The 20,074-nt window shown below is 47.4% G+C and overlaps 2 protein-coding genes across 4 annotated transcripts; one reads left to right on the top strand and one right to left on the bottom strand.

The window, feature by feature from the left end:
- Window positions 1-2,678: 2,678 nt before the first annotated feature.
- LOC309850016 (T-cell surface glycoprotein CD1e, membrane-associated-like) lies at window positions 2,679-6,205 on the top strand. Of its 3 annotated transcripts, XM_082703121.1 has the most exons (6): window positions 2,690-2,904; window positions 3,214-3,510; window positions 4,096-4,374; window positions 4,580-4,858; window positions 5,220-5,316; window positions 5,446-6,205. In XM_082703121.1, the coding sequence occupies exons 1-6, from the start codon at window positions 2,847-2,849 to the stop codon at window positions 5,618-5,620; spliced, it is 1,185 nt and encodes a 394-aa protein (XP_082559247.1). In that variant the 5' UTR covers window positions 2,690-2,846; the 3' UTR covers window positions 5,621-6,205. The 3 variants fall into 3 exon arrangements, with proteins under 3 accessions (XP_082559246.1, XP_082559245.1, XP_082559247.1); XM_082703120.1 differs by having other exon boundaries at window positions 2,679-3,510; window positions 5,268-5,316; XM_082703119.1 differs by having other exon boundaries at window positions 2,684-3,510.
- Window positions 6,206-18,844: 12,639 nt separating this feature from the next.
- OR10T2 (olfactory receptor family 10 subfamily T member 2) lies at window positions 18,845-19,792 on the bottom strand (the record flags this gene model as incomplete). The annotated part of the gene is made up of 1 exon (XM_082703069.1): window positions 18,845-19,792. One exon carries the CDS (start codon window positions 19,790-19,792, stop codon window positions 18,845-18,847), a length of 948 nt encoding a protein of 315 aa, XP_082559195.1.
- Between the last annotated feature and the right edge of the window lie 282 nt (window positions 19,793-20,074).

Genomic DNA, 20,074 nt, shown 5'->3' with positions numbered 1-20,074 from the left:
TTTTCAGTTTAAAAGGAATCCCCTTAATGGTTTCGTTCACCGTTGTTGGGTTGCTATCAGGAAGCGATTTCTGTTTGGCTCAGTTCATTACAGTGACCTGCGGATTCCGTAACCTCCAAATAGCAAACTGTTGTGTGGTTTTACCCACATAACCGTGATTTCTCGTAGAATAAGGCAACTGTTTTATCCCCAACTTACTTTTGCTTTATTTTATATTGTACATGATCCTAAAATTCCTCAAATCAGTACAGTTACTTGTGACATGGATGCTTGATGTATGTCATTCCCAACAGTTGGATGTAGAATTCATATATATGTTGATGTGTGTGAGTCCTTTTATTCATACCGAACTCTACCAGGACAAGAAGTTTATAGCCTCCCTCCCTACTCTTGATTTGCTCTACTGTTATATTCTCAACGCCTGGAAAAAAAAAGCCTGGCACATAGTTAAGTGTTAATTAGTGTTTATTTAATGAATGAAAGAAAGAACAAATGACCAAACTTCGAGAGACTTGTAGATTTTCTAAGATACAGATGTAATACTTATTAAATTTAACTTACAAATGTAATTTGAAGAGGGACAGATTTGTAGACACCTACACTTCTGGCTGTGGCACCACGTGTGTGGCAGGTTTGTAACCCCCCATGCCACAGCCCTCATGCTGTGAACCACCTGATACCTCCACCTGGAGCCTCAGTTTCAACGCGACCCAGACAGATCTGTGCACCTCAGTACCGCCCCTGCAAACTTGCGTCATCGGCCTCTGTGAATGGCACCGTCTTTCTCCTCTTTGGCTGATGCCGGGGCCGCCACGCTATCTCTGTAATTCCACTCCTCTCCATCACTAACACCGTCTAGTTTTCTACAAACACCATGATTTATCCCATTTTCCTGACTCCATTTTGCACTGTGTTCTTGGTCAATAAGAGATGTTTGAAATAGTCCTATTTCTCTCTTTCTTTTCATTCCCCACCCAGGCTTTGGTGGGGTGATATGCAAAGTGATTCTTCCATTATTACTTTTTTTCTGAAATATCAAACAAATCTTGGAACACTGAAAAACTTTACAAATACATTTTAAATAGTTATTTAAAATTAACTCTCTCTTTTTAACATATTTGGATACGAGGGTTTCTCACATCATTTCTTGGGTGCTTCCTTCAGGTTGATTTTGGTTTTACTCAGACAACTGCTTTCATGAAAAGAGTGTGTGACATATTCTTTGGGGTTTTGAGTCTTCAAATATGGATTAATTTTGGTCGCATCAGAGAATGATAACTTGCTTAAATAAAAATTTTGGGATGATCTTGTAATAGATCAGAATTTTGAAATGTTTCCCCACAGCCTTGAGTGGGAGGTATCTGAAGTCAGTGTCATTTTTCTTTGAAACTAATCAGCATTTTGTCTGAAACTTTGTAGGGCTTTTCTTTACCCCTAGAATTAAGAAATAATACCAGGACAAGATGGGGTATGGGCTTTTTCTAATGTTTGGTCACGATTCTGTGAGTCCTCTCTACAGGAGAAGTCGAGATTTCAGGTTTGTTTTGTTTTGTTTTCTCCAAGGGACTTCAGTCTCTGACTTCTTTGTCCTTGGCAAATGTTTTGTTTTGTTTTGTTTTGTTGTTTGTTTGCTTGAGGTTTCTCCAAAGTTAATGTTTGAGACTTTATTTATTTTTATTTTTTTAATTTAATTTTGTTTTTTTCAGTGTTCCAAGATTCATTGTTTATGAATATTTTGACAACAGGTATGTTCTGACTTCACATCAGCTTGATGAATCCAGGAAAACCGAACAGAACAGCGGTATTCCGACCGGCTTCAGGCTACGCTGGCCAGCATCCCGAGGGAGCACAGATGAGGACCCCACATGGTAACTAATTCTCCCAGCAACACGACCGGCCGCCAGCTTGCCTTCCTTGCTCCAGCGGAACTCCTCTTGGCCAGACACCCCCAGGGGACACCAGTGCTCCCAGGCCATGAGGTGAGCACCCTTCACACCCAGAGTGAGGCTTGCCCACGGACTTCTAGACTAATTGGGGTGGGGGACCCAAGGGCCCTGTGTGTTCCCTCCAGACCCACTCATACCACTCAAGTGAGAATTACCTGTCTCCCCGCTGTCGGGGCAAGCCCACCCTTGGACCCTTTCAACAGAGGTAGCTGGTCTGTTGGCGGAAGCTGGGCACAAGGGCCTTTTCTTATTAACAGGCTGCCTGCATGGCCACGGCGGCTCCCTGTCGTGGTGGTGGTACAGCAGCTCTCCGGATGTCCCGTGTCTTCTGATGCTGGTTTGAGAAGAACAGAAGGAAGAGACAGAGGGGGTGAGGGGAGGGAGAGAGGAGGGGAGTGGTGGGGGGAGCAGTGTCGAGAGGGAAAAACAGGGGCAAGGAGAGGATGAGGGTTGGGGAGGACCACTGAGAGGGAGAAGGGGCTGCAGCCGCTGGACGAGGGGCCGCTGGACAGGCCACCAGCGCCGTGGGCCTCGTCCACCCCCTCAGGACACCGAGAACCCACGTGTGGACCTGATTCCTCCGAGGCCAGAAGGACCTACGTTTTCCAGCCAGCCCGGGCTGCAGACTCTGTCCGGGGCCAGGACCCCTCGACAGGGCGTGTGCACAGGGGCGGTCAGGGGAAGCAGGGAGAGAACCTGGAAGCCAGAGAGTGGCAGAGACGGAGAGGAAATGAGAGCCCCGGGGGCTGCGCTGAGGAGGCAGGAGGGCTTCTCTGACAGGGAAGTGGGCAGAGGGGGAGGTGTGCCTCTCGGTGGCAGGGGAAGCCAGACAGAGCAGGAGGGTTCCGAGGGCAGTGGTGTTTGAGGCCCGTGGAGGCTCCTTCGCCTGACCGAGCCGCAATGCTGCTCCTGCTGCTCCTGTTCTCCGAGGGACTTGTCCAGCGCGGGGCGAGCGCCGGTAGGAAGGGCCCTGGGAAGGCGCCTGAGGCTGGGCGCAGCAGGGGGGCGTCTGGGAGGACCTGCGGGAGGGAGCAGGGCTCCCACTGGCCGCCCTCGCCCTCCGCGTCCGCATGCCAGATTGCCTCCAGGCAAAGCCTCCTGCTCCAGCTCTCTCCTGTGTCTGGTTCTGGGGAGAGGGAGCAGGCCCGGGGAGCGGCGTGGGCTGCGGAGTGTGTGCAGGCTGCGGAACCGTCCCCACGGCTCCACTCCCACACGGGCTCTCCCTCGCCATCCTCACATACTCTGTCTGCATGGCCTGGCTTCTCAGCATCCCAGGTCCCAGGACCCCCTCGCGCAGCCGCAGAAGAGCCCATCTCCTTCCGTGTGCTCCAGACCTCCTCCTTCGCCAACAGCAGCTGGGCGTCCTTGCACGGCTCAGGCTGGCTGGGCGAGCTGCAGACGCACGGCTGGGACAGTGTCCTGGGCACCATCGTCTTCCTGCGGCCCTGGGCCCAGGGGAACTTCAGCACCCAGGAGCTGAAGAACCTGCAAAACCTCTTCATGCTCTACTTCCACGGCTTTACCATCGAGGTGCAGGCCTTTGCCCACGAGTTTCAGTTCGAATGTGAGTTCCTTGTCCCAAGCCCATACCTGCCCGAAGGCTCCAGCCCGCTTCCAAAGGGGCTCTGACCTCACCCAGTCTTGCTGACCCGTTCCCTGTCCCCGCTGGGCTCTCGCTCTCTCTTCTGCCTCAGCAGTCACCTCCGTCCCCAGTCCCCCCGCCCACCCCCCAGAGACACAGATGGGCTTGCAAGGACACAGCCCTTCACACCGTATCACCCACCGTGTTCTGGCTCCTTGCAATCGTGTCTCCCTGTGGTCTTCCGCCCACCACCCCTGACCCCAGACATGGCCTTTCCGGCCAGTTCTGCCCTCCCCTGTCCCCGGCCTAAGAGTCGACCAGGCCCAGCCTGTACCTACCCGTTGCCAAGGGAGCCCTTCCATCAGGCCCTCAACGCCCCAACACCATCCCATCTAGCCTGTCTGCATCAGTTATTCCTAAATACCTCCGTACCTTCACGTTGTCTTCCCACAAATCCCTCCCCTCCCGCGCCCGACTCCAGCATGCTGTGTGATTGCAGAGAAAAGCCCCCAGACGGCTTACTTCCCTTCCCTGTAACTGTTTCCACATGGCTCTGTCCACCCCCAGACCCCTTCGAGCTCCAGGTGTCAGCCGGCTGTACGGAACAGGCCGGCAAGGCCTCGGGAAGCTTCTTGAATGGGGCGTATCAAGGCTCCGATTTCCTGAGTTTCCAAGGAAACTCCTGGAAGCCATCTCCAGGAGCCGGGAGTTCGGCTCAGAAGGCTTGCGAGGTGCTCAACAACTACTTAGACATCAAGGAGATTGTGCAGACCCTTCTCAGGGGCACCTGCCCTCGGTTCCTGGCGGGAATCCTTCAAGCCGGGAAGTCAGAACTGGAACGACAAGGTAAGCTTCCCGGCACTTTGAGCCTCATGTTCTGCCCTTCCGCGTCCGTCTGAAACACATGCTGGGAGGCTTGAGTGTGGGGCTTGAGCTTGGGATTGTTCCTTAAACGAGGGAAGGAAGTGATTGCTCCAGCTGCGAAGACCACCGAGTCACGGAGCTCGGCCCGGGTGCCCCTAAGCGCCTCGTCTCCTCGTCTTCTCTCCAGTGAAGCCCGAGGCCTGGCTGTCCGCCGGCCGCCCTCCCGGTCCCGGCCGTCTGCTGCTGGTGTGCCACGTCTCCGGCTTCCACCCGAAGCCCGTGTGGGTGATGTGGATGCGGGGTGAGCAGGAGCAGCGGGGCACCCGGCGAGGCGACGTCCTGCCCCACGCGGATGGGACGTGGTATCTCCGAGTGACCCTGGACGTGGCGGCCCGGGAGGCGGCCGGTCTGTCCTGCCGAGTGAGACACAGCAGTCTGGGAGGCCAAGACATCGTCCTCCACTGGGGTGAGAAAGAGCTGGGGCCTGTCTGGGAAACAACGGTCCTGGGGCTGCTGAGGGAGGTGCTTGCAGGTAGACGGGAACACGCTGCACCAGAGGACCGAGGCGGGACCACCCAGAGAAAGAAGGGCAGAGAGTGGGCGCCACTAGAATCCAAGCAATGGAGGAAGGGGATTGGAGTACTGAAGAGAAAAGGAAGAAGGCCCTGCTGACTTGGGCAACAGATGGGGTGGGGACTGGGGACACCGAGTCAGGAGGAATCGAGATGAAGTCTTCAGATGCAGAAGAACATTCTAGGAAGGAGGGAAGCATTGATGGTGGTGCCACGGAGAGCCTCGTAGACTGACGTCCTCGTTTCACGCCCCAGGCGGTGGGAACTCCGCCGTGCTGACCCTGCTCTGTCTCGTGGCCGCAGTCAGCCTGCTGGTGCTGCTTGTGGGGCACTTCTGCTTGAGAAAGCACAGGTGAGCCTCTTCTACTTCTGTTTCTCCAACTTACCAGCTCATTCTTCTTTCTTCCACCCCCCCCCCCCCCCGCCCCGCTCTCTCTCCGATTTCCTTCCTTGGGATGAAAATCGTCTTCTTCTCCCACAGCTCCAACCGGAAGGCCCTGGCGCCCGCTGCCTCCAGTCCTGACTCGCCCACCGGGGCCGACGGCCAGGGGCCCAGGACTCCAGGACGCCAGGTCTACACGCCGCAGGAGTCATGGATCAAAAATAGATTTTTAAAGAAATGGAAAACAAGCCTAAACCAACTCTGGGGACGTTAGTTTTACCCAGTGCATAATGTCCTTTTCTGCTTCTTCAATACGGTTTGTGCCTATGAGCAAAGCATAATTTTGATGAAACGGCTTGTTGCAGCAGAAATCTCGACCGCTCTGGGAACCTGTCTTACCGCTTCCCATCATCCAGCAGTATCTCTTCTGCGTGGCCGCGTGGCAGGTCTCTGACGCTTCAGACTCTAACTCGGGTGCTCCTTTCACAGGGAAGCGTCCCTGCCTTGTCCGACTGAGAGCACGTCTGCCCTTCCACGACGGGTGGGGTCACACTAAACACGCTCATCTCTTCCTACTCGGAACACTGCTTATTTAGATCTCGACTTTTCTGTTTTTTCCTGAGTTGCTTGAACGCAGGATGTAGGTGTTTGGGATGGCACCTGTGACCCTAACCCTGACCTGGATTCGGGACCAGATTCTCGGGCATGTCATCTACGCAGGGCTTGCTGTCTTGAAAGGTTTCGTAACACTTGGAGGTACTGCGTTCTCGCTCTGGGCTCGCCCCACAAATTACGTAGCTGGTTCAGAGTAAAATGTTTCTCAGTAAATGCTGCCTGAAATAAATTTGTGTCAAATTCAGTGATGTTTTCTCAATCCATGCCCCTTTGACCTCACGGCACCATCTGGCTGTGTTCTCATTAAAACTCTTTCTGGGGGCACCTGGGTGGCTCAGTGGGTTAAGCCTCTGCCTTCGGCTCAGGTCATGATCTCAGGGTCCTGGGATTGAGCCCCACATCGGGCTCTCTGCTCAGCGGGGAGCGTGCTTCTTCCTCTCTCTCTGCCTTGCCTCTCTGCCTACTTGTGATCTCTGTCAGATAAATAAATAAAATCTAAAAACAAACAAACCAAAACAAAACAAACAAAAAAAAACTCTGCCTCCCTGACTCTCTCACCAGAGGTGAGGAGGGCAGGTGTGTGCTCCAGACGGCTCTGTGACTGGCGCGTCCGTGCGTCCTCAGAGACATCTCAGGAAATAATAACACAGCAGGTATCTGCCATCAGAGCAGGACGGAGCATTCCCACGTCTCTGAGCCTGGGTGTGACCGCATTCGCCTTCACATGGCAGATACTCAGGGAAGAAACTCCCCCTTGGAGTGGTCGGGAAGAGGACGAGGAGATGGAGGACGGGCAGAGTCAACGGCGAAGGAGAAGAGCGATCGGACGCTGTGCTTATGTCTCGGACGCTGTGCTTCCGTCTCTTTATTGGTTCAGGTTATTATGATAAATATTGGTATTATTATTTAGTTTCCCCTAACTTTTAAAAATACAGATTTAAAAACTATCTACTTAACTCTGAGACACATTGTCTGAGCCTGCGGGAGAGCAGGAAGCCGGTGCGGTGTCGAGTTCCTCCAGATGTGCAGCCGACACCACCCCTTAGATGGGACAATTGAGCACCGTGTGCAGATTTCTTAGTGGAAATGGGTCACTCTTCATAGTGGGCATTTTCAGGTTAAGACACAGGGCTCCGTGACCCCTTATTCAGGCCATATGCTCACTCACAGACAAGATTTTGGGGTCTGGCCTTCTCCCACCAAGTCCATCCCCTTCTATACGACATGTTCAGGCAGCTCGGATAGAGGAGCCCCGGGAAGAAGGCAGAAGTTTCCAGGCCGTTTGGAGCACTCTGTGATGAAGTTCGAGGTGCCCTCACATGACACAAGGCCACAAGTGGGGGCCTCTACCAAAATGAAGAGTCCCACGGAGGACTTCTCGGTTCCTAGCACAAGTGTAGGATGCAAATATAGCTCAGATGATCCAATTGGATGGACCTTTCCCCACTACTCTAATTTTTTGGTCACAATAATCTTGAATCCCTAAGATGCCTGAAGCTCGGTTCTCAGGTCCTGTGTCCACCCGCCCTCCCGAGTGTGCGTCCTGGGAGGCTAGGCTTCTCTCCGTCCTTCACTGTGCCAAGCTCCTCAGCTCTAGACCGTTATTCTAACTCTTCCCTCCGCCTGGAGCCGTCTTCATTCACTCTGATCTTCTGTGGATGATTCCAAGACAACGTTCAGCTCTCAACTCAAGCGTCATCCTCACGCAGAGGCCCTTTGTGGCCAGTGTAGCCCAAGTGGCCCCTCTTTCTCAGTCACGTTCTATTCCAATGTTCTTTAGTTATTTGTGTTAACTATTGGGTTGAGCTGAAATTATATCATTCTCTTTTACATATTAGTGCCCTTTCCACCTACCACGTAGGTACTATGACATCCCGTATAGATCTGTCTTGACCACATATGAATCCCAGTGCCTAGAGTGTAGTTGGACATACAGGGGGTGACCAAAGTTATGTTTGTTGAATGAGCAAATACCATCATCTTTGACTTCCCAGAAAAGATCTTGGAGATACCAGTTCTCTAGGAAGCCCTAGGTTTTTGGGAGGTGACACGTTTCCAAAGTGCTGGTGTCAGGGAAAGATGAAGTGTGTCCTCAACATTGTGGCCATGTGGTCACTGGCGACTCTCTCTTTCCCTTGGGCTATTGTCTTGATACACGTAGCCAGAGCCCTAGATGCAGGTAAGGAGGAAGGCAGGAGGGAGATCTCAGAAGTTCCCCTCAGGACTCTATACTGTGAGTGAGGACACCGGTTAACCACAGAGTGCTGCTCTGGGTGTCTCAGCTGCTGAACTGTACAGATAGTCACGGAGTATTTTAGGGAAGGATGATTGTTGAATACAGCGATTTTCAGGAAACTCTGGGTTCCTAAATATGATATCCTAACCCGTCTTAGCTCTACTTCCAGCAAAGTCCCGTAGTTGAGTGGTGGGAGTATGTTTGGCTGAGGCACAAGATGCGCACCCGGAAGTGATGGACTGGGGCTGCCTCCTTTTCCTCTCTCCCCTCAGACTGTCACAGATGAGCTCAGAGAGAGCCCTGGGGTAAATGACTGTATTGCCGGATACGTTTGGAGAAGTTTGACACACAGGTTCAGGAGATTGTCAGAGAATCTGGGTGTCATCCTAGTGTAGACCTTCAGGTTGGGTAATCTCATGTAATTTAAGCTCCTGGGTGAGGACCTAGTGTTTAAGAGCAAAATGTGTCACCTCATGACCCCAGAGGACAGCTATCACCTACTACTCTTAACTGTGTGCTTCTGGCTGGACTCCTGGAACCCAGCTTATTTCTCTGGAGAGCCAGGTGTTCTAGGTAGTGAGGGGTCACCCTCTCCACACCCACCAGCTGTAACACCGAGAAGAAGATCTGATCTGCTGCCTGTCCAACCCGGAGCTTGCTGTATTCTGTCACACACACACATGTGGTATAAACACTACAAGGTCATTTGGAAGCAGAGATGGAGGCATGATTCCTGGTTGCTGGTGAATTCTCCAGGAGCGGCAGTGACTGTTGGAGGAGGCTGCAGTGGGACCATGTGGGACCAGGATGCGCTGGGCCACGCTTAGTCGCCATAAGACCTTGGACAACCACTGCTTGAGAGAACGCTCATCTCCTGTCTTCTGCCTGAGAAACGAAGATGGCCAAGGATGTGGAGGACTTGGTTACGTGGAGCAATGCTCCCCGGGACAGGGATCCAGCCTCCCAGAATGCCACCTGCTGGGAAGAGAGATTTTTATGCAGAATGTGCTGTGGAGCCCTTGTTGGGGGGAAAGGTCATGATTTCAGGGTTGTCGGATTGAGCCCCACATTGGGCTCTGTGCTCAGTGTGGAGTCTGCTTTGGATTCTTTCCCCTCCCCTCTGCCCCTTCCCATTCTCTTGCACACGCTCTCTTTCTAATGAATGAATAAATAAATTAATTAATAATAAATAAGTAAGCGAAGTACCTATTTTATGGTACAGTTAAACCTGATTAGATACTAATAAACATCCAAATGCAGTCGGCTGTGCAGAAGACACTGTCCTACACGCTTGACACGTATTAACTCATGTGGTCCGCACAGCAGTTCTGAGGCAGACACCGTTATTCCCACTTTACAGATAAGGGGACAAAGGGCACATAACTAGTAAGCGACGTAGGCAGCTTTGCTCCCAAACCCACGCTTGGCCAGTACACCACACCCTCAACAATAACTACTGGAGGCCTGCCTTGTGGCAGGTAATGAAATGCAGCAGAGACACAAGGCAAAATCCCTTAGACAAAGAACTTCCACGGTAGTGGGGTACATGGTGGGGAACATGGGAGGAGGTCCGTGAGTCGGGGCCAGATCCTACAGGGGCCTCCAGGGCACTGCACAGGGGCTGAAAGTCACTGGAGAATCGGGGATAAAAGAGAGCATCTTTAGGTAAAAGGAGATGAGCTCTCAGGAGCACGGGCTATTTGGCCTCACCACTGGGGGACCACAAAATGGGGTGTAATAGCACATACTCCCACACCTCGGTCTGCTTCTCTGTACTGGCACTAACTGAAAGTCTGTCTCAGTGTTGCTCACCAACCAGTCTGCAACGAGGATTACCAGGTGCACCTGATGGGTTTTTCCTCTCTGGTCACACCCCCACGGGCCCCAGCCTGCTGCCCACGGGGTTGCTTGCAGCATCTTCAGGACCTCCACCACCACTGGTACCCAAAGGTTCTCACCAGCTCTCAGGTGCCTGCACGGGAGGGCTGCTCCGAAGGGGGGCAGGGGTATGGCTTCTCCCCCGTTCTTTCTCTCAGGTGATGTCCAGTTCTAGAAGCCACCTCACTGGTGTTTAATCTCCTAAAGCTCTAGTGTGCAATAACATTGGCTCTGGTTCTCACCCAGGTCTTGGGACCCAACGAAGACTGTCTCCACAGCTTTTTATTCAGTGTCAGTCGGCTGGCTCACTAGTGACATCATACGAGCTATGACATCATCAGAGGACATGAAAGGCTATACAGTTGTAGTGGAGTCACATAAACTCAGCTGTTTATGTTTTCTTCTAGAATAAAAATGGAGGAAGGAAATGACCAAGAATAAAAGTATGGAGAAGGACAAGGATTAAAGAAGGGAAGATTCAGCTGAGTGTATTTGGGAATAAAGTTCTAATTGTTTTTACCAGGGAATGTTTAAGTCAATAACTTCCACGTTTATTTTAATTTTTAATTTTTTAAAAAAGATTTTATTTATTTATTTGACAGAGAGAAAGAGAGAGAGAGATTGCAAGTAGGCAGAGCAGCAGGCAGAGAGAAGGGGAAGCAGGCTCCCTGCTGAGCAGAGAGCCCTATGTGGGTCTCGATCCCAGGACCCTGAGATCATGACCTGAGCCGAAGGCAGAGGCTTAACCCACTGAGCCACCCAGGCGCCTAATTTTAATTTTTTAAACATATATTTTAAGGACATTATTACTGGAAGCCTATGTTGTGATAGGTAATGAAATACAGCAGAGACATAGGGTGAAATCCCTTACACACAGAACTTCCACAATAGTAGAGGGCAGGGAAGACAGACAATAAGCAAATTAAAATACTCTATGTAAGATAATGACATGTGATACAATTTCAAACTGATGTGGGGAAGGGGATCAGAGGCAGGAAAATGGGCTATTACTGCAAAGACAGTGGACAGAATGGGTCACTCTGAGAAGGTGGCTTTTGAGAGAAGACCTAAAACAAGAACCAGAACCATGCCATGCAGTGCCAGGGAGAAGAGGGTTCATTCCAAGCCAAGGAACTGCAGAAGAAAGCCCTGTTATACCGGGTGTGTTCTTAAAACTCTTAGCACTCCAGCATGGCCGGCTTATTGGAGTGCGTGGTAGGGACCATGGAAGGGGGTGAGGCCTTTGAAGAACATCAGTCGTCTACTTTCTGACACAGAAAATGAAGCAAATGCATCCCTGAAAGGAATTTCTTCTCTTCTCTTCTCTTTTCTTCTTCTTCTTCTTCCTCTCCTTCTCCTTCTTCCTCTCCTTCTCCTTCTCCTTCTCCTTCTCCTTCTCCTTCTCCTTCTTCTTCTTCTTCTTCTTCTTCTTCTCCTAGAATCTGTGCTCTGGGGCACACATGGCATTTCAGTGGTATGCAAAGTTGGTGCTGCTAATGCTTGGGGATGCTTTCAATATGACAGGGATTAAGAATGCGTCTTAACAAACCATAAGTGACTCTTAATCTCACAAAACAAACTGAGGGTTGCTGGGGGGAGGGGGTTTGGGAGAAGGGGGTGGTATTATGGACATTGGGGAGGGTATGTGTTTTGGTGAGTGCTGTGAAGTGTGTAAACCTGGTGATTCACAGACCTGTACCCCTGGGGATAAAAATATATGTTTATAAAAAATAAAAAATTATATTAAATATCAAAATAAATAAATAAATAAATAAATAGGTAATGCGGAAAAAAAAAAAAAAAAGAATGCGTCTTAAGTCTTTTAATGTACTGAGTTCAAACTGACCTCAAAATAAATAAAAACTTGAAGTGCTACCATTTTAATAAGGAGAAATGCATACACACACATACTATAAACTCCTAGTTAACTTTCCTCTTGAACTTGCCTTCCTGGTGTTTCATTAATTTTTCTAATTTCATGTGTCTTATGCTTTATAATTAGCTGTGCATTTAATGCATAAACATATAGAAAGACTATGAGTGTTTAAGGTCTGAAGAATATAATTTGATGTATTTATGTTGTTAGTAAGATGACTTCAAGTCTTTACAAACTTTAAGCCAGTACACATTTTAGGGAGTTTTCCCATCCACACATGAAAGTCCACTGAACAATAAAAATATACATATCTGCGGGCTGAAGTTCAAATTTAGCCCCAAAAGTAGGCAAGGAACAGATGGGAAGCCATACTCCCCATTGTCCTGTTCTCCCTGCAGATCTTGGCTCCAGAGAGTGTCCAGAAATGAGATCTTGGCAGAGTGAGCCTCCAGAAAACTACCAGGCTTGTAGTTCACCCCGAGAAAGATTCCCTTTTGTGGAGTAGGATAGAAGCTGCTGGAAGACTTTGACTTGAGAAGAGATATAATCTGACTTGCTTTTCAAAGGATCATCCTATTTTGTTGAGAATAGATAGACTTGGGGGCAGCGGCAAGCAGCAAGACGTATTTCAAGCTTCCTGCAAAAATTCAAGAAGACAATGACAATGATGGTGGTAAAACACAGGGCTAGAGATGGAGATGGTGAACAAAGACTTGAAACTGTGTGTGCTCTGTAAACAGAGCTGAATTTTTTTTTTTTTACCACTATCTTTTTTTTTTATATATATATAATTTCTTTTCAGTGTAACAGTATTCATTGTTTTTGCACCACACCCAGTGCTCCATGCAATCCGTGCCCTCCTTAATACCCACCACCTGGTTCCCCCAACCTCCCACCCCCTACTCCTTCAAAACCCACAGGTTGTTTTTCAGAGTCCGTAGTCTCTCATGGTTCACCTCCCCTTCCAATTTCCCTCAATTCCCTTCTCCTCTCCATCTCCCCATGTCCTCCATGCTATTTGTTATGCTCCACACATAAGTGAAACCATATGATAATTGACTCTCTCTGCTTGATTTATTTCACTCAGCATAATCTCTTCCAGTCCCGTCCATGTTGCTACAAAAGTTGGGTATTCATCCTTTCTGATGGAGGCATAATACTCCATAGTGTATATGGACCACATCTTCCTTATCCATTCGTCCGTTGAAGGTCATCTTGGTTCTTTCCACAGTTTGGCGACCGTGGCCATTGCTTCTATAAACATTGGGGTACAGATGGCCCTTCTTTTCACTATATCTGTATCTTTTCGGTAAATACCCAGTAGTGCAATTGCAGGGTCATAGGCAAGCTCTATTTTTAATTTCTTTAGGAATCTCCACACTGTCCTCCAAAGTGGTGTGTAGCTATATATGTAGAAGAATGAAACTCGACCATTCTCTTACACCGTACTCAAAGATAAACTCGAAATGGATAAAATACTTCAACGTGAGACAGGAATCCATCAGAATCCTAGAGGAGAATATAGGCAGTAATCTCTTCGATATCAGCCACAGCAACTTCTTTCAAGATAAGTCTTCAAAGACAAAGGAAACAAAAGTGAAAATGAACTTTTGGGACTTCATCAAGATCAAAAGCTTCTGCACAGCAAAGGACACAGTCAACAAAACAAAGAGGCAACCCAGGGAATGGGAGAAGATATTTGCAAATGACAGTACAGACAAAAGGTTGATATCCAGGATCTATAAGGAACTCCTCAAACTCAACACACACAAAATAGATAATCATATCAAAAATTGGGCAGAAGATATGAACAGACACTTCTCCAATGTAGACATACAAATGGCTATCAGACACATGAAAAAATGTTCATCAACACTAGCCATCAGGGAGATTCAAATTAAAACCACATTGAGATACCTCCTTTCACCAGTTAGAATGGCCAAAATTAGCAAGACAGGAAACAACATGTGTTGGAGAGTATGTGGAGAAAGGGGAACCCTCTTACACTGTTGGTGGGAATGCAAGTTGGTGCAGCCACTTTGGAGAACAGTGTGTCACATGTTTTAAGAAGACAGTTAGGAGTGACCCCTGGTTTTTGTTCCAAGAAACTGGAATTCCATTGGGATTTACAATTAACTAAGAGAGATAAAACTGTGAAAGTAACAGAGCTGGAGAACAGGCTGAGAATTTGGCTTCGGATGTTTAATTTGAAATGCCTAATAAATTTCTGAATTTAGAGGTCAAAAGAGCCATTGGTTTAGATCTAAAATTGAGATATGCCCGTGCTGAAGACACTTATTTGAGAGCAGTAACAAGTTCAAGAAATACTCTGCAGTGCTGGAGAGAGCTGTATGAACAGTTTGTCAGAAGATGGAAGAGCCAGCAGGTCAGGCAGAGAACTTCGTGCTGTGGGCAGAAGGAAGGGGTGACCAGTCCTCCCTGCTGGATCACAAGAGAGGCGTCAGAGATTTCACCGAAAGGGAACATTGGCTTGCTCAAGGGACACTCCAAGCTGAAAAATTACAGGCTCAGAGATGGATAATATCTCAGTTTTGAATGTGGTGGGAGTCCAAGTATTTTGGAAATACCAGAGGATTGAGCAATGCTGTTCAGGGAACAGGATGAGAGCAGGACGAACTGTGACTCTTTCCTGCGTCTGAGAAGCCAGGCTCAGACACTTTTACAGCTCAATTAACTGTCCGTATGTTAGTCTAATAGTAAGACAAAATAAGTTCTTTCATGTCCTTTTAATTTTGTTTTTTTAAATGATTCACTTTCATTGTATATTACAACATCACTGGTACATAATAACTTGTCAGGAAAGTTAGTCTTTCACCCCAAATAGTTTAAAAAGCTCAGACATAGAATATGAGAAGAGGACCTGGCTAAAAGTAAGACTGGAAGTAAGAAGCAGGACACCCAGGCCATTGTGTGTCGTTGTGTTATGTGGATGTTATCTCATAAGAAATCCAATATGTTTAAAAATATATTTAAAAACCCTTAGAAAGATATATCTCAAGCATGTGCCAAAATTTGCTAATGTACTGGGACACCCAGGTTGCTCAGTCAGTTAAACATCCACCTTTAGTTCAGGTCATGATCCTGGGGTCCTGGGATCGAGTCCCACATCGGGCTCCCTGCTCAGTGGGGAGCCTACTTCTCCCTCTGCCTCTACCCCGCTTCCCACTTGTGTGCTTTCTCTCTCTCTCACTCTTTCTCTAATAAGTAAATAGAATCTTTTAAAAATTCACTAATGTACTAACAAGCCAACCAGCAAATTATTGACGCAATAAGAAATGTGGGTTTCAGGAAAGGTGTGGAACCGGAGGGGTGGCAAATTTGGGAACCAGAGTATGTGCCAGGTCGGAGCGATCACTATTTCATTTCACAGATCTGTAAAAGGATGAAGGCCAAGTGCATTTTTTTTTTATACAGGAAGTCTGTAGAAGGATGATCAGAGATGCCAGGTGTGTAGACATAAGGTCAGAAGAAGAAAAACAATGAAGCAGCTGATAGAGATACAACTGTGTCTGTAACTGGGGTAGCGCTCACTAACAGGAAGGCGTGGACGCAGCACCCAGAGACCTGATTTCCAGCATTGCTGGGGTTTTCCCTGCTGAAACTTATGCTGATGATACACTTCTCCCATTTCTTACTTAAGGATATTTTATTCAACTTGTTGACACCAGGAAGAGTGTTTGGTTGGAATGAGCTATAATGTTTCATTTTAGAAAGAAAACAGGGTCTGCCGTGTGAGGAGGGAGCTAAGGGATCAGGACACGTTTTCAGTAGTTCCTGTATAATTTGACGAAGGACTTACTAAAGCCATGAGAGAAGATAAATCATGACTACACAATCTAAGCCAAATTAGGAGTTAAACAGCACACCATTAGGGGGAAAAGTCATTTTGCTTTAAGGCAAAGAAGAATCACCAACTGGACTTCGGGCTTTCTCCGGACCCTGGTGGGTTTGTGCCAACAGCTACAGGGCAGCGTTGTGAATGGGAATTAAAGGGGGACGGAGTACATTAGTACTTTAGTACATTACCTTAAAGGGGGATGGAGCTCAGACCTGGGAGTATATGTGTCAGGAGGCCTCATCTATGTGGGGGACGTGGATTCACATTCCTCAAAGTGTCACACCACCGGGGAAGCACCAGAACTGCCTCTGGGTCCTGCAGGGGCGGCTCTGCAAGGGGCACCGAGCATGACGGGGCGGGGGTGAGGGGAGGAGCAGCAGCTCAGTGAACCAGCCCGCACTCCACGTGTGTCTGGAAACCATTCTGACTCTTCTTAACTGTGTGCCTCCCCAGGCTTCCTGAAAATTCCGGCTTAGTCACCTCAAGAAGGAAGTAGTAAATTTCTTGCCAACAAGGCCTGTGTGAGATTGGGCTGTAGAGCACTTTGGAAGATTGTATGGCCTTAAATAGCATTCAAGGAAAATTAGCTAGATGCCCATCATGATAGCACGACCTCCTTTGTTTTCTTTTTTGCCTTATCATGTCTCTGTGTCATCCACAGGGAGAAGAATATTTTCACACTGTTTGAAACATACCTGCCCCAGATAGGCTCCGATGGTTGGGTGGCTAACCCCAAAAAGTCTGATAGAGCAGAATAGTGAAAGAACGACCCTTATATAATTAAAATGCTTTATTTAGACTCAAAATGCCAAAACATGCACATATCCATGCATATTTTCACTTGGGGATAAAGCTTTTACTTTAAGTATTGGCCCACGTGATTGGAGACCTTCAGACCATATTTAGCATAAACCCATAACTCATTAGAAAAATTCTCACGAATTTATGGACGAGCGGGAACTTAGAGACACTTGCAAAATAATCTAAGCAAACTGCACTTCTAGGCTTTTAGGATTTTCCTTTCTTCTGTGATTTTCTTGCTCATATTTTATTTTTCCAGAACACTCCATCTGCCTCTATTAGACACAAATAATCTTGATTGCAATAACATCTCACCAGGCCGTACTACAGAATTACACGTCACCAGCAGGATGATTAGGATCATCAATGCAACTGTCACACTCGGTTCTGAGGACAGACGTAGACAGTGTAGCCTGGAAGGGCTGAGCCACACAGACACCCCAGGAAGTAATGTGCTGGACACGAGTGTTGATTATGCTGAGGAATCAGCCAGGGAGCTTTTCCCGGGGAAGAGAGCGTGCTGGCTGTAACTGTTTATATAAAACACACGTTCCCTGCTTACAAGCTATTGTCACAGTCACGTACTTAATGATAACCATTTTTCCTTTGGGTGATGAAACATAATTTTAACAAATCAGGAGATTTTTATTCTAGTACAGGTTAGGTCACTGGGCAGAGAAAAAATTCTAATTAATAGAACCGACTCTCCCGAGTAGAAGACAAGCTCTGGGCTCACTGGATAATTTGCATATTCCCAGGAAAAAAAACAAAAACAAAAACAAAAAGCCCCTCAGTTGTCCAGATAAAAAAAAGTTCAAGGCACATCAGTTTGAAGAGTTTTAGGTATTGTCTCAAATTACATGGCTTGAAATAATAGGTTTAAAATAATAAAATAACAAAATAAAATAACATTTAAAATCAATTCCATTTAGTATTTGTAGTTCAAATTATGACGATCAGATGTTAGAGTCAGGGGAGGTTCACACTGGGACTGTTGCAGGGTCAGTGGGCTGCGAGCCCTGAGCCTTTTGAGACTTTCCAGAACATTGTGTTGCACTTCAGTAGCAAGTGTGATGTCATTACTGGTTGTTTTAGGTCCATTATTAAAACAAAATTGTATCCATTAAAAACTTGAACACGTCACCATGAAAACAAAGCAAAACTACAAACCATGATTTAAATGTATCTAATGTATAATTAATATAATAAGAAACTGGTTTTAAATTTTGGGAAAAAATCTACAGTTCTGGTAATATTGATGGATCTTCTCATCACTGGAAAACCCAGTTCTTGATATTGAAATCTTGCTCTTTCTTTAAGGCCTGGTTCAGATTTTCTTTCCCCTTTTCTCGTCTCACTTATTCCATTTTTTTTCCTTCAGAAAGAATATATATATATTTTTTCTTTTGGCTCTGATAACTCTTAGTTTATATCCTTTTAAAAGATTTGGTCATCGTGCGTTGTCATAGTTTCCTTTCTCTGTTCATGTTCCTACCCTTCCCTCCTCTCTATAAACTATCAGCTTACTGGTCATGATTTTCCCACTTTGCATGGAACCTGGTATATAGTGGGTTTACTACTTATAGATGGTTTACTACTTATAGATGCCATGCCTGCGTCTTCGATAAGACATGGCCAGTAGCTTTGGATCCTATTCTCTACTCATCCAGGAAAGCTAACCATGACCACTTTTCAATTTGATTATTGTCTTCTCATAAAAATACACACACACACACACACATATATATACACCCCACACACACATATATATGCCATATATATATATATATATATATATATATATATATACTTTTCTCTTATTGCCAAGTGTGAGTTGTTTCATTGTTTGTTTGTATGTTTGTTTTGGGAGAGGGTGTCAGTAAAGACAGGCGGGGGAGAAGGAGAGAGAGAGAATCCCAAGTGGACCCTATGCTCGGCACAGAGCCCAACGCAGGGCTCAGTCTCATGACCCTGAGATCATGACCCAAACTGAAACCAAGAGTCTGATGCTTAACCAACTGAGCTATCCAGGTGCCCCAGTTTTTTGTTTCTCAACCAAGCATTGAACAATGTAGCATGTAGACTGACTCATCCGTTTTCTGGACTGGGAGGAAAGAGAAAGGTCTTAATCCTTAGAAATGCTGTCCATGTCAGGACTGGATTGGTAAAAGGACAGAAAAAAATATCTTGTCTTTGACAACTATAGCTTCCCTCATTAATTTCAGGGGTTTTGTTAGACCACCTTGATTGTCACAGGCATTCCCAGGACTCTTTTGAGGGCAGTCTTCACTTCCTGATTCCTCAGACTGTAGACAAGCGGATTAAGCAGGGGAGTCACCACAGTGTAGGTCACCGCCACCAGCTGATCCTTGTCAGAGGCAGACTTGGATCTGGGCCTCAGGTAGATAATGGAGGCACAGCCGTAATGCACAAAGACCACCATGAGGTGGGAGGCACATGTGGCAAAGGCCTTCCTTTTTCCCTCAGCTGAGGGGATCTTCAGGATGGTGTTAACGATGAAGCCGTAGGAGATGAGAATCAGCAGGAAAGGCACCATGATCACCAGGATGCTGAGGCTGAAGAGAACCAGTTCCTTCACATGAGTGTCTGTGCAGGCTAACTTAATAACGGGCGCCATGTCACAGAAATAGTGGTTGACCCTGTTGGGGCCACAGAAAGGCATGTCACAGATGAGGTTGGTGGCCACCAAAGCAATGAAGAAACCCGTGACTCCAGACAGGGAAACCAACCCCAACCCCAGCCTTTTGTTCATGATGAGTGTGTACCTCAGAGGGTGGCAGATTGCCACATAGCGGTCATACCCCATCACAGCAATGAGGAAGCAGTTGGTGCAGGCAAAGCCGAGGAAGAAGAAGAGCTGGGTGGCACAGGCCACAAAGGAGATGCTCTTGGTGGCCGAGAGCAGGTGGGCCAGCAGCTGAGGGATGATGACAAATGTGTAGCAGGATTCGGAAAAAGAGAGAATGAACAGGAAACCGTACATGGGAGTGTGCAGAGTCCGGCTACAGCGGATAACGGCCATGATGGTGGCATTGGCCAGCAGGATGGTCAGGTACAGGAGAAGGAAGACCACAAACAGCAGCAGCTGGAGCTCCCCCAGGCTGGAGAAGCCCACCAGGATAAACTGGGCAACCATCGTGGTTCTGTTGGAACCATGCATCTGGATGACTTCTTTCTGCAAATGAGTTTGGGAGACACAATGATGAATATCTTCCCAATGACTTCTCTTTCAGTGTCTTCTCTTCAGGCCCAGAGTATCAATAAATCTCTCTGCCTCTTTCTCTCCCTCTATCTCCCTCTCCTTCTGCTGATTTTTATAGGAGAAGATAGGAGAAGATACTCCTTCTGATGATTTTTATAAGAAATTATTAATCTCCAATAATGAGAGAATGATTAGTTATATTATAGAAATGTACAAGATGAAAAGAAACAACAAGAGAAG

Source organism: Mustela nivalis (assembly GCF_964662115.1).
Source record: "Mustela nivalis genome assembly, chromosome: 16".
NCBI lineage: Eukaryota > Metazoa > Chordata > Mammalia > Carnivora > Mustelidae > Mustela > Mustela nivalis.
Note: the sequence above shows the minus strand (reverse complement) of the source record. Positions and strands in the feature narration are given on the sequence as shown.

Coding starts and splice junctions, on each gene's coding strand:
- LOC309850016 (XM_082703119.1), top strand. CDS start 2,847: ATGCTGCTCCTGCTGCTCCTGTTCTCCGAGGGACTTGTCCAGCGCGGG. Junction 4,859..5,219: donor AGACATCGTCCTCCACTGGG/GTGAGAAAGAGC, acceptor TTCACGCCCCAG/GCGGTGGGAACTCCGCCGTG. Junction 5,317..5,445: donor TTCTGCTTGAGAAAGCACAG/GTGAGCCTCTTC, acceptor CTTCTCCCACAG/CTCCAACCGGAAGGCCCTGG.